The following is a 13,592-nucleotide window of genomic DNA, read 5'->3' on the forward strand; positions in this document are numbered from 1 at the left end:
GCCTCCTTACACTGGTTGCCTGTCCATTTTAGAATTCATTTTAAAATTTTATTGCTTGCTTTTAAAGTCTTAAATGGCCTGGCTCCTTCTTACCTGTCAGACCTTTTACACCAATACACTCCACAAAGGTCTCTCAGATCATCTGACCAGTCACTCCTTGCTGTCCCCATGTCGAGACTGAAACACCGAGGGGACCGAGCTTTCGCTGTTGTGGCCCCCAAACTATGGAACAAACTGCCCCTCCATATTAGGTCAGCCCCAACACTTGAAATGTTTAAATCACTTTTAAAAACACAGTTTTTTTCAAAGGCTTTTTAGGAGTATTATCAGAGTCAGTTTGTAGTCAGTTTTTAGTCAGCTGTTGGTCATTCTTAATCTTTTTACTTTGTTAATCTTATTCATTGTATATCTTATTGTTTATTTTACTCATGTTTTAATATTTAATATATACACTGATTTATTTTTATCTTCTTTTTCAATTATATATTTATTTTGTTTATTGATTTCATTGTATGCTTAATGTATGGTTTTTAACTGCTATCTCTGTTTTATTATTGGAAAGCACTTTTGTCAACTTTGTTGTTTTTAAAAGTGCTATATAAATAAAGTTGGATTGGAAGTTGGATATGTCTGCAACTGCTAAAAAACACGGGATTAAACAGCAGGATGTTTAGAATAGAGGCTGAGGAGAGTTAGAGAGAAGTAAGAGGTAAAAGTGAAAGGTCCTTAAATACACTAGGCTAAATCGACTCTTTTCCAAACTCTACCCGTGGGTCACATAATCTAAAAGACAAACTGACAGGAAGGTTATTACATCATAGTTATTGTAAAATTGAAATAGCCGAGATGAACCCTCAGGATCCTTTGTCCCCACCAAAACTGCAGCCACACAGCTTTTACACATGCTGCTCTTCCAAGTTTTTTGTGTTAAGGTTCTGTTGTGCAAACCATTTAGATTTCAAACTCAACTTAATCTAGAATGTCTTATGCTGACAAAATTTGATGTGACTCTGTGATCTGTTTCCACAATGATGGAAGATATAAAGCCCCAGTAAGTAACTGCCTGTCAATGACAGAGATCTAGTCCAAGGTCTCACTCCCAGACAGAACACCATTGGCACCCCTTTCGTTATAAAAGAGGCTCAGTTATATATCAGTAATAGATCCAATGTACTTCGGTTTAGTGGAAAAGGCTACCATTTATACTTGGATAACTGTTTTGCAAAATCTTGAAATAATGGTTATATAAATAAATAAATCAGAAAGAGAAGCGATGAGTTGTCTACGGGACGACAACCTCCTCTTTGTTATGTGGAAGGTCATTAGGGCCATAGTGTGCAGCAGTTTTCATGGAGTGTATAAAAGTGGCTACACATTCAGGAGCATGATGGAAGCTGGGCTCTGGCACTGATGACATCAGGGATGCGAATAATAGCTACATACATGCAAATACACATCACATACACACCCATACACACACCCATACACAGATAGATAGATAGATAGATAGATAGATAGATAGATAGATAGATAGATAGATAGATAGATAGATAGATAGATAGATAGATAGATAGATAGATAGATAGATAGATAGATATCATCACCCCCACCCGTGATTTGGTACCAAGCCCCAACTGCGATAGGAGAAGGATCATTGAGTGCGAGAGGAACTGACCTGAAAAATAGGATCATGGCCAAGCTTGAAACCTGGATCCCCCGTAGCCGGTTACCAAGACTACATGAAGTACCCTCAGGAGGTCTGCTAGATTATGTTAATGCAGCACTACAGATGATACCTACAGCCACAATTACCGAGACTAACAAGCTGATTCTGAACTACAATACGGCAGCAGTGATCAGTGAGATGCTTGGCTACAAGTTGAACAGCCACAAGGGGCAGTACCCTCCATGGAGAAGGAGGCTAGAGGCTAAGATCAAGGTAGCACGGATGGAGGTCAGCCAACTATCGGAGTTGCAGAAAGGTGCAATGAAGAAGGTGCCTAAGAAGTACAGGAAGCTGTCCATACCTGAGGCCTTGGAAACTGCCAAGCAACGACTCACAGCCTTGGCCAGCCGCTTAAAGAAGTACACTAGAGCGATAGAAGGCAGGAGAATAAACGAGCTGTTCTCCACAGAACCAGCCAAGGTGTACTCTCAGTGGCAGAGGAACAATATGAGAACAGCACCACCAAGGCTGGCGACGGAGCAATACTGGAAGACCATATGGGAGAAGGACGCAACCCATAACGGCAATGCTCAGTGGCTAGTGGATCTGAGGGCAGACCACAGTGACCTCCCTGAACAGGGTCCAGTAACCATCTTAGCGGCAGACATCCACGAAAGGGTCTCCAGTATGAAGAGTTGGACAGCACCAGACCCCGACATGGTTCAAGCCTACTGGCTGAAGAAGCTGACTGCACTCCACGAACATCTGGCAGCACAAATGAACCAGCTGCTAGTTGACGAGAGACACCCAGAATGGCTAACCGAAGGCCAGACAGTCCTGATCCTCAAGGACCACCAGAAGGGACCGGTCCCATCCAACTACCGACCAATAACCTGCCTCAGCACCACGTGGAAGCTCCTGTCAGGCATTATAGCAGCTAAGATGAACAGGCACATGGGTCAATACATGAGTGGGGCACAGAAAGGGATGGGCAAGAATACCAGAGGTGAAAAACACCAGCTACTGCTAGACCGAGCAATCAGCCGAGACTGCAAGACCAAACTGACCAACCTGTGCACTGCCTGGATTGATTATAAAAGGGCCTATGACTTAATGCCTCACACACGGTATCTGGAATGCCTAGAACTATACAAGATCAACACGACCCTAAGAGCCTTCATCAGGAAATCAATGGGGATGTGGCGGACAAAACTAGAGGCCAACTTCAAGCCCATAGTACAAGTCACCATCAAGTGTGGGTCAGCCACCTCCTGTACATGGATGACATCAAGCTGTATGCCAAGAGTGAACGTGACATCGATTCACTGATCCACATCAAAAGGAAATCCAGCAATGACATTGGAATGTCGTTCAGGCTGGAGAAGTGTAGTCGGATGGTAACAAAGAGAGGGAAGGTAGTCAGAACTGAGGGGATCAAACTACCAGAAGGCAACATTGCAGACATAGAGGACAGCTGCAAGTACCTGGGGATACCACAGGCAAATGGAAACCATGAAGAGGCTGCTAGGAAAGCTGCAACCACCAATAGAATAGAATAGCTTTTTATTGTCACTGTTACAAGAACAATGAAAGGCAGTTTGGTATCTCTCCATGTGTGTGAAGTACACAATAGCGTAAGTATTTACAAACCAAAAAGTTGGAACACTAAACAAATTGTGAATAAAAACTGAATGCAATGATGTGGAGATGGCAAATGTCAACATTTTATTCAGAATAGAACATAAATCACGGAACAAAAGTTGAAACTGAGAAAAATTATCATCTGAAGGGAAAAATATGGTGATTCAAAATGTCATGGTGTCAACAAATCCCCAAAAAGTTGGGACAAGGCCATTGTCACCACTGTGTGGCATCTCCCCTTCTTCTTACAACACTCAACAGACGTCTGGGGACCAGTTTCTCAAGTTTAGCAATAGGAATGCTCTCCCATTCGTGTCTAATACAGGCCTCTAACTGTTCAATCGTCTTGGGCCTTCTTTGTCGCACCTTCCTCTTTATGATGCGCCAAATGTTCTCTATAGGTGAAAGATCTGGACTGCAGACTGGCCATTTCAGTACCCAGATCCTTCTCCTATTCAGCCATGATGTTGTGATTGATGCAGAATGTGGTCTGGCATTATCTTGTTGAAAAATGCAGGGTCTTCCCTGAAAGAGATGACGTCTGGATGGGAGCATATGTTGTTCTAGAACCTGAATATATTTTTCTGCATTGATGGTGCCTTTCCAGACATGCAAGCTGCCCATGCCACACGCACTCATGCAACCCCATACCATCAGAGACGCAGGCTTCTGAACTGAGCGTTGATAACAACTTGGGTTGTCCTTGTCCTCTTTGGTCCGGATGACATGGTGTCCCACATTTCCAAAAAGAACTTCGAATCGTGACTCATCTGACCACAGAACAGTCTTCCATTTTGCCACACTCCATTTTACATGATCCCTGGCCCAGTGAAAACGCCTGAGCTTGTGGATCTTGCTTAGAAATGGCTTCTTCTTTGCACTGTAGAGTTTCAGCTGGCAACGGCGGATGGCACGGTGGATTGTGTTCACTGACAATGGTTTCTGGAAGTATTCCTGAGCCCATTCTGTGATTTCCTTTACAGTAGCATTCCTGTTTGTGGTGCAATGTCGTTTAAGGGCCCGGAGATCACGGGCGTCCAGTATGGGTTTACGCCCTTGACCCTTACGCACAGAGATTGTTCCAGATTCTCTGAATCTTCGGATGATGTTATGCACAGTTGATGATGATAACTGCAAAGTCTTTGCAATTTTTCGCTGGGTAACACCTTTCTGATATTGCTCCACTATCTTTCTGCGCAACATTGTGGGAATTGGTAATCCTCTACCCATCTTGGCTTCTGAGAGACACTGCCACTCTGAGAAGCTCTTTTTATACCCAATCATGTTGCCAATTAACCTAATTAGTGTTAATTGGTCTTCCAGCTCTTCGTTATGCTCAAATTTACTTTTTCCAGCCTCTTATTGCTACTTGTCCCAACTTTTTTGGGATTTGTTGACACCATGAAATTTTGAATCAACATATTTTTCCTTTAAACTGATACATTTTCTCGGATTAAACTTTTGATCTGTCACCTACGTTCTATTCTGAATGGAATATTGACATTTGCCATCTCCACATCATTGCATTCAGTTTCTATTCACAATTTGTTTAGTGTCCCAACTTTTTTGGAATCCGGTTTGTATATGGAAATAAATGCTATTAGGAACATGGAACTTTTCCTCTGTTGTTTTAAACACACTGCTATTACTTTGCACATAACTGTACCAAAGACAAAACCGAAGGCAGAGAGACCGACAAACAAACCGACAGCAGCTGCAGTAAAGTTCCGACAAAGCATCTAGACCTCACTCAGTCACTGCCAAAGATTTTCATCAAAGTTTTAAAAATGATCATTTTATTTAGAATCATATCAGGGTGTCCAGTTAGTTTTGAGCCTCTGAAAAGGACTGTCATTTCTAAACAGTTAATGCACCAACTTTGTGCGAGCCCTAACGTGTGACACCTTAATAATTGTATTTGCCTCTGTTGCTGCTTCCTGCATTTTTGAATTAAACAACCATGAGGTACAGAAAGTAAACAAAACACATCTCTGTTTATTTCGGTTCCAACCCACAGTCTGCTTTTCATAGCGCACGTTATCACTTTGTCCGTTTTTACTTCTTTTTCACTGTGAGGATGCTGACCGAACAGTATGAAGAGCAGGTCAGTCTCCGCACCGACCTCATTGATAAAGAAAATGTGCTCGGCACAAGCATAGGCATTGGTTGCTACTGACAACAAGAAATAAAGCAGGGCTAAACCATTTTTTAAGTGGGGAAGGAGGGTAACACTATGCAATATATTCATTTTTTTAGAGCCTAGCTACAATGTTAATTGCAGCTCAAAGTGTTAATGTTAACTTATTTTAATAAACAACATTGTCATATGCAAACAGCTAGGGTGTGGCAAGAGATTATTTTAGGGTGGCACATGCCCACCCCATGCCCACCCCTGTAGATCCGCCCCTGTCAGTACTGAACTTGCTGTCTCAGAAAGTGAAAACCAAACTAGAGCTCAAAGTGGAAGTAGAACCAGGCTGAAAATAACAGGCATAAACACTGAGCTTGTTCTTAGAAAATCTTTCTGTATTTACAGGTTTGAACAGACAAGCAGGTACAGACAGAGTGCTTATATACACAGCAGCACAAGATGTTAAAATGAGTGCTAAAACTATACGGTATTTACAGATGGACTACAGCGGAAAGTACAGACTAAGAACAAGTTTTATCACAAAACGTCTGGTACTCTACACAGTATCACAAATTCAATGAGCTCTACAGTTAAAAACCAAAAAATGGCAAATCTACATGAAATCCAATGTTTCTCCAATCGAGAGGCACTGAATTAAAAAGTATTTACATTATATATACATGTTACACTGTATAAGCATGTTTTCATACATATATAGCTACCTGTGGTGCAAAAGCAGCAAAAGAAATTAGAATGTATGGAATTCAATACTACAAAGGAAAAAAAACAAAAAATGTTTGTGCTAAATGGGCTGACTGACAAAAAGGTTACACCATACATAACTAATATACTGGCAAAAACAAAGATTGAGCGCAAGGAAGTAATGTTTGCTCAAAGTCCTAACGGTCTGAAGTGAACACAAGGTTACATCATTTCAAATAAAATAAAAAGACTGTCAATAATACTTGAAGTTCATGCAAAGATATAAACCATTAAAACAAACAAGCAAAAAAGAACTTTTCCCTGTTGACCAACCAGCTGTGCAGCTTTCCCTTCATTGTGACACAGAAGGTGCAAAATAAGAGGGAGGGCGGGGCTTCCTGTGCAGATTATGGAACAGAGTTAGAACGCAGTACGGGCACTTGGTGGGGAGGTACAGTCTCAGAGTCAGCCTCATCCTGGTTGGAAAAAGCCGCTCATTGCGGGCGGTGCTGGGTGGTGGTGGTGTGGAGGTGTTAGCGGTGGTGGTGAGGGTGGTGCTGATGACACTGCTGCTGCTGCTGGTGCTTGTGCAACTGGCAGCAGGTGTAGTGGCCTGCTCCTCTTTGGGCTGCTTACTGGCAAACTCAGTGATGCTAAAGACAAATTGGAGGCAGCCCAGTTTGATGTAGCTGCCATGATGGAGCAGGGCCGTGCCCTCCCAGCCTGCCCGCTGCCTCCAATTAGACTGGAGCTACTCGCTTTGCAGCTACAAGACGGCTCAGCACCACCCTGACGTTGGCTACTCATCACTCCACCTACTGGCAACAACCCCACCACGGAGTTGGCTCCCTCGTCCTCTTCCCGTTTCTTACTGCGACCTACGCAAAGAAGAAAGACAGCAGGTCTGAGAAAGACGTCTGTACAGACTAGTGTCACGGTAAACTCCATTAATGTAAAGACAATGTAACCATGAAAAGATTTCACTGATTACATTTTATCCACAAAAATTAACACTTTGCTTTGAAAATAAGACTAAAAACATGTGGAAAGCTGAACTGTGGCAAACATGTTTTACACTCATCATCTATAAGCAGTTTCAGAGAAATTTGATTTAATGCTGTTTCACACTGCAGCTCTTTACTAATTAAACAGCTGTCCAAATGATCTTTTATAACAGATTAAGACTGGAAGCTCTATGTGATACGAGCAACATTCAGATTTTACATAACGTGGTCTGCCACAGAACAAGTATATCTGACTGCTCATTTTAGCACTTTATTTATTTACCTTTTGATTGCTACAATGCCATATGCACCAAGTTTACCACTGTAAGTTTACTACATCCTTACCTTTACTTTAAAATTGCAATAGCTAATAATAAGCCAGCCCATTCTTTCCCATTTTGTGTTTTCTCTACCAGCAGGCTCGCTGGCTAGATCGCCATTATGGATGGAGAAGAACTCCAACACCAAACTGGTTTGTTTTTTCCCCTGCACTTCAAGCTGGCACTCTGACCAGAACCTACAACAGATGGAGAACTGGTTCGTGTGCAGTTCTCCAACAATGAGAATACAATACAATGAGCTCACTGGGACTCTGAGCAGAACAAGAGCCAGCAGCTGCAGTCCAATAACATGGGCTGACTGAAGACAGCTAATGATGATGTTCACTTATTTATTTTATTTATTTAGTAAGCTAATGTTATTCACTTAAGAATAAGCACACATAGCTCATCACATTTCATAGGCCACTGTAAGGTATGAATTACAGCAAGAAGGTGAAAAGTTTTCTTGTCATTGGTTCACTATATTGCACAAACTAATTACATGTAATCGCATGAGTACAGGACATTATCCACTGTGGTGCCATGCTCGCTATAGTTCAGAAGCTCATAATGCTTTGTATTCTGAAGGACGACAAACACACACACACACAATTTACATCTTGGTCACTAACAACCACAGGAGCACTCTGCAGAGTGATGTAGTTTAAAGGCCTTACCTCATCATAGAAAATACAGGCATGTTTCCCCGATATGTAGTTGCAGTGACCGTAGTTTGTAAGGCACACATCCATGTCAGCACCTTAAAAAAAAAAATAGTTAAAGACTTAAACACCCTTTCCCACAACACAAAGAATATAGATTTGCAACATGGATTTTTTTTTTCTGCAATATTGATGTGTCAAAATGTATTTTAATGTCCTGCACTCCAATGTGACATATTGTGTTTTTGTCCAATAGTTTTTATTCCACATGGTCCTGTTGTAACCCTCACAGGTCTAACAACTTACTTTCACAGACAACTTGCTTAAAATATTCCGATTTAAAGATGAAGGTATCAACTATCACTCAAACTGACTAATGCAGAGATTGGGAGCTAGTACAGGCTCAATATATTATTATATTATACTCTGTCGTGTATTGCTGCCTGTCGTACAGAAGTACAGTCATGGTTAAAAGGATACCTTCTGTCAAGGTTTACATATTAGGACAAAATGAAAATCATCTGGGTCTTCGCAGGTCTTGAAATACAACCTCAGATGAACTATAAAATATGACATTACACTGTCATGTATTTGACAAAAACTAAGCCAAAATGCAGAATTAGTGTATGAAACACTAAGCAAACCCTTACTGCTTCCATAGAAATAAAGATGGCAAGTAGCAGGTACATACTGCTAATCAAACGCAATTGATTAACTGATTATCAGCATGAGTGACCACCTCTATAAACTCAGAAGCATTCTGGTGTGTGTCAACATAATGCCAAAGAGGAAAGACGTCTTAAAGAATAAATGAGTGCTGCACGTCAGTATTTGAAGTGGCATAAAGCCAGTCCCAAACACGCTCATAATTGTACCATGAGAAGGATTATTCACTATTCAAGTGGAAAACATTCAAGACAGCTGCAAAATATTCCCAGGAGGTAAAGTCCAAAAAAATTCACCTAGGATCAGGCAGTGCAATGACTCCAAGCACATCAGCAAACCTACACAAGAATGTCTGGTGGTTCTGCAAGCTAATGAATCATGGCGTGTTGTTAGTTTTTCCACAACCTGCTTCTGCATCACTTCCCATTTTATATCTGTAGGAGTGATTAGCTCAGGTCCAAGACACCAAACCAGAGGCCCTGGTATACCTGCTGTGTTGGCAGCTTTGCGTGTCACCGGTAATACCATCACACAGCTATATCCAGTCCTCCAATTCAGCGTTGGTATAGAAGGAGAAGAAGTCAAGGTTTTTGCCAAGTTTCAACATCTCCCTCTGTATAACCTGTGAATCTCTGAACTTCTGCACTGATATGATGTTAGAATGCCATTAAAAACAGACTTTAACCCAGCTGCAGCAGCAATGGAACAATGCATCAGACTATAAAAATGGAGAAGTGTATGGATGACCAGCAGAGATGACAGCTTACAACATGTAACATCAATTTTGCTGTATGGTGACATTTGCCAGGCACCACACAGCAGGTATAATGGGGCCCTACCTATGTTCTACTTCTGTCTTACTAAACTTTAGTCACAAGGCAAGAATATAACCTAAATCAAACATGCTTAACTGGAGTTTGGTGAACTGGTATGATTTTATAAAAGTACGTCAGAGCAGCTTTAATTGTATTCTCCTACGTGAACCTTTCCCCATCAAAGCTGAAACCTAAGAGTTGCTCAGAGCCAGGGCACAGAACGCAGCAGGGTCAAAGTCACAGCGACAGAATGTCCTACCTGATCCTATGTGTAACGTCCTATAGCACATGCTGACAGCTGCTCCTTTTCCTGTCAGAGGGTAAAAGACCGCTCGGGCTTGCACCTTTTTCTGACCTGGAAGGAGGAGAGTGTAGGTTTTAATAATTAGAACAAAACAGCAATCAAACAGCAGAAAAACTGACTTCTTGACAAGTAAACAGACTAAATTGTAGTGCAAAGGTGTCTTACTGTTTGGGTGGGGTGCTGAGGTTTTGGGGTAGTGCTGGTGGTGGGGAGGTTGAGTACTGGGCACTTTGGGAGCAAAGAGCTGCTGGATCCTCTGATTGGCCAAGAGCTCGATCATCTCTGCATCCAGTTTGTCCAGCTCGATCCGTGCACAAAAACACAAACACAACCGCTAGAAGCTAATTACATCTTCGTGTGCTTCATAGCAGAACACAGCAATACAAAGGCTCTTAAAGTGTCACATGTGGCCACAGAGTGACAAACTCACCCCCATCCTCCTCTTTTCCATCCTTCATGCAGCTGGACAGGTTGGTGATGGAGGACAGTGTGTTGGGCAGCAGTGAGTCCATCAGTGCAGGAGCAGCCTTTATGTCTGAGGGAAAGGAGAAGAAAAAAATAACAGACAAATTGATGAGATGAGATAAGAGAAGGACTAGTTTTTGATAGTTCACTATAAAGGAAAAAAGTGCACAGGATCAATAGCAATAGTAAATATTCAAAAGAGAGAAAACTCAGGTCTTTCAAAGTGAACTTCTCATTTGTTCCCACTTGTTTTGACAGTTTAACTATATACATTATCTGCCAAAAAGCTCAACTCTTTCATTGTATTTACATCCCATATCAAAATCACAGTTCCACTTTCTTGAAGAAACATTTTCCTAAAGACGAAAAACAGATAAATTATTAACAGTAGAAATAACGGAATAAGAATTTTAAGTGACCTGCCAAATAAAATAAGCTATGCATCCCATGTATCCTAGACTAAAGCATAAAATAAAATGGCCTTCTTCCCATCTTCTTGGAGTTCTTTCTTACATTATAAGGGGAAAAAAAGAGTTCTGACAGTATTGCAGCTCCTGGATGAAGTAGAGTTGGTCTGTGTGCATGTGTGTTAAAGTGTGCTAGTGAATGTGTGTAAGCCTTCAAACAAGCATGTAGTGCCTGCAGTGAAGAAAGGTGAGCATATAACCATTCTCAGTTCTGAGGCCTTCTCTATGCTTTAATGCAATGTTTCCTGCTGCACAAAACAGACGTTATGATAGTGGAGATGATGATAATAACAATAATAATAATAATAATTCAGCCTAACAGCATGACTATTAACACAATTTCTTTAACGTTAAAAATGTATTTATATTGATTTAAATGTGTAAAATAATGTTGCTAAAGCCTTAAATTAAATGTTCTCTCATACACCCCATGGCCCCATTTACATGTATAATGAGGAGAGAGTAATATAATAATTATTAGATTATAGTATCATTATTATCATTAGCTGTATAAAGTGAAACATTAAGACTGCAGCTTTGACATTTCTGATGATGTGTACCTGGAGTAGGTGCTGAACCAAACTTTACTGAGTCGTGCTCCTGGCTGCCTCTAGATGGTGCATCTGTGAAGGAACTGCTGGTGATTGAGAAGGAGGGCTTTTCATCGGTGCTCATACACTCCTCCTGGGGCTCTGTCTGGCTCCTGTGGTTCTGATGGCCACTGTGGGGCCATATCGTGGGGGCAGTGGGGCAGTTCTGTTGAGCACATGCATTTACAGAGCTCTCGGGTTCCTTCTTAACCATTTCTGTTCCTATGTGGTTCACCAGTGCAGAGGCAGAAGCTGAGTCTGATGGCGTTTTCCCAGGCTTCAGTCTGTTCTGTAGCTCAGCCTGCCTGCAGGAATCTGAGGCACTGTTACAGTCTACAGGTCCATTGGCTCTGGGAGGCTGAACCAATTCCAGAGGTCCATTAGGTTTCCTACAGTTCTGACATGGTGTCACGGTGCATTTGCAAAGAACTAGCCCTGATGGGCTGTCCTTGGAAAGAGAGGCCCCCTGGGAGTCACTGGGTGTACTGCAAGCTTTAGAGCAGGCATCAGGGGAAGAAGTCCTTTCTAATGAGGCCTGAGTTTTCATGTCCTCTGATGGTCCACTTGATTGTGTATTTGCTTCTCAAAGTCCCACTCTGTTGATGAGGCCTTCTGTTTGATGGATAGGTGTCACATGATACTGCACTGGAGAGCGATGACATCCTGAATCCAGCTGAAATTGAATGGGGTTTCTCTCCATAGCAGCTGCTATTAGGAGCTGAAAGGGCCTCTTGAGGAGTCACAGGGTCGGAGCAGAAACTGTAGAACGCTCGAGCTCTGCACCCTGAACTTCATCCTCGGGCTCTGCTGCCTCCTCCTCTCCATCATTCTGCTCCTCTGAGGGGGTTGGGGTGGATGAAGTGTTGGAATTTGGACTCCCAGGTCGGCTGCTTGGCCTGCTGCTGGTTCTGCGGTCCAATAGTCGTACCTGGGCCACTCGTAGACCAGGGCCTGCAGCTCCAGCCCCCAGAGGTAGACCGTCAAGCTGCAGCTGGCCAGGGTTGAGCTGCAGCTCCACAGATGGAGAAGCGGAGTGCTTGGAGGAAGATTTCTCTGGCAGGCCGTTGGTCTGTTCAGACTTCTCTTCTGTACATAGTCACACAAAAAACCCAAACACTGATTTACAAAGCCATCTCTTGACCCTGCTGTCTTAGCTAGTTATCTCCAACCTTCCTTTTACCTCAAAAAAATTCTTGAAAAATAATTTTAAAAAGCTAACAGATCATCTGCAGAGGAATGGCTTATTTGAAGAGTTTCAGTCAGATTTCAGACCAATCACAGCACAGAAACAGCTTTAGTGAAAGTTACACATCATCTTCTCATGGCCTCAGTGCACCGTTCGATACTGTTGACCATAATATTTTATTAAAGCTATTAGAGCATCCTGTAGGTATTGATTTCTGCAGTGGTTTGTATCATATCTATCTAATAGACTCCAATTTGTTCGTGTAAATGGAGAGTCCTCTTCACACACTAAGGTTAATTATGGATATGCTAGGACCAATTCTGTTTACATTTTAAATGCTTCCCTTAGGCAGCATCATTAGAAGGCATAGCATACATTTGCACTGCTATGCAGAGGACACCCAACTTTATTTATCCATGAAGCCAGGTAACACACACCAATTAGTTAAACTGCAGGAATGTCTTAAAGACATAAAGACCTGGATGGCCGCTAACTTTCTGCTTCTTAATTCAGATCAAACTGAGGTTATTGTACTCGGCCCTGAAAATCTTAGAAATATGGTATCTAAGCAGATCCTTACTCTGGATGGCATTACCTTGGCCTCCAGTAACACTGTGAGGAACCTTGGAGTCATTTTTGACCAGGACATGTCCTTCAATGCACATATTAGACAAATATCTAGAATTGATTTCTTCCAATTCCAATCTTTGTGTAATATCTCTAAAATAAGAAATATCCTGTCTCAGAGTGATGCTGAAAAACTACTTCATGCATTTATTACTTCTAGGCTGGACTAGATGTTTTCTAATATTTTGGGACATCATTTTAGAGACAAAACTTTACTTTTTACTTACCACATTGTTCATTCTCGCCAATGTCTGAGATGCAGCAGATGATAATTTACACTTTGCACCGTCTTCATGGATTATTGGTTCATTTTTACATGAGATTATATAATACAGTCAGTCTTCTA

General features: G+C 41.8%; 1 protein-coding gene and 1 long non-coding RNA gene across 2 annotated transcripts; both read right to left on the reverse strand.

Moving 5' to 3' along the window:
• Window positions 1-7,951: 7,951 nt before the first annotated feature.
• Window positions 7,952-10,101, reverse strand: LOC120443476. The gene is made up of 4 exons (XR_005615442.1): window positions 10,077-10,101; window positions 9,867-9,962; window positions 8,142-8,224; window positions 7,952-8,046 (listed from the first exon to the last, which is right to left on the reverse strand). It is a non-coding gene; the product is annotated as an uncharacterized LOC120443476 (long non-coding RNA).
• Window positions 10,102-10,124: 23 nt separating this feature from the next.
• LOC120443477 lies at window positions 10,125-13,560 on the reverse strand. The gene is made up of 3 exons (XM_039622238.1): window positions 13,474-13,560; window positions 11,404-12,519; window positions 10,125-10,446 (listed from the first exon to the last, which is right to left on the reverse strand). Exons 2-3 carry the CDS (start codon window positions 11,978-11,980, stop codon window positions 10,304-10,306), a joined length of 720 nt encoding a protein of 239 aa, XP_039478172.1. The 5' UTR covers window positions 11,981-12,519; window positions 13,474-13,560; the 3' UTR covers window positions 10,125-10,303.
• Window positions 13,561-13,592: the final 32 nt, after the last annotated feature.

Source organism: Oreochromis aureus, linkage group 14 (assembly GCF_013358895.1).
Source record: "Oreochromis aureus strain Israel breed Guangdong linkage group 14, ZZ_aureus, whole genome shotgun sequence".
Taxonomy (NCBI): Eukaryota; Metazoa; Chordata; class Actinopteri; order Cichliformes; family Cichlidae; genus Oreochromis; species Oreochromis aureus.

What these genes read in the sequence shown, in the direction of transcription:
- LOC120443477 (XM_039622238.1), bottom strand. Translation starts at nt 11,980, where the DNA reads ATGAAAACTCAGGCCTCATTAGAAAGGACTTCTTCCCCTGATGCCTGC. An exon ending in TGGTTCAGCACCTACTCCAG is followed by an intron (nt 10,447 to 11,403) that starts GTACACATCATC and finishes CCTTTCCCTCAG; the next exon opens with ACATAAAGGCTGCTCCTGCA.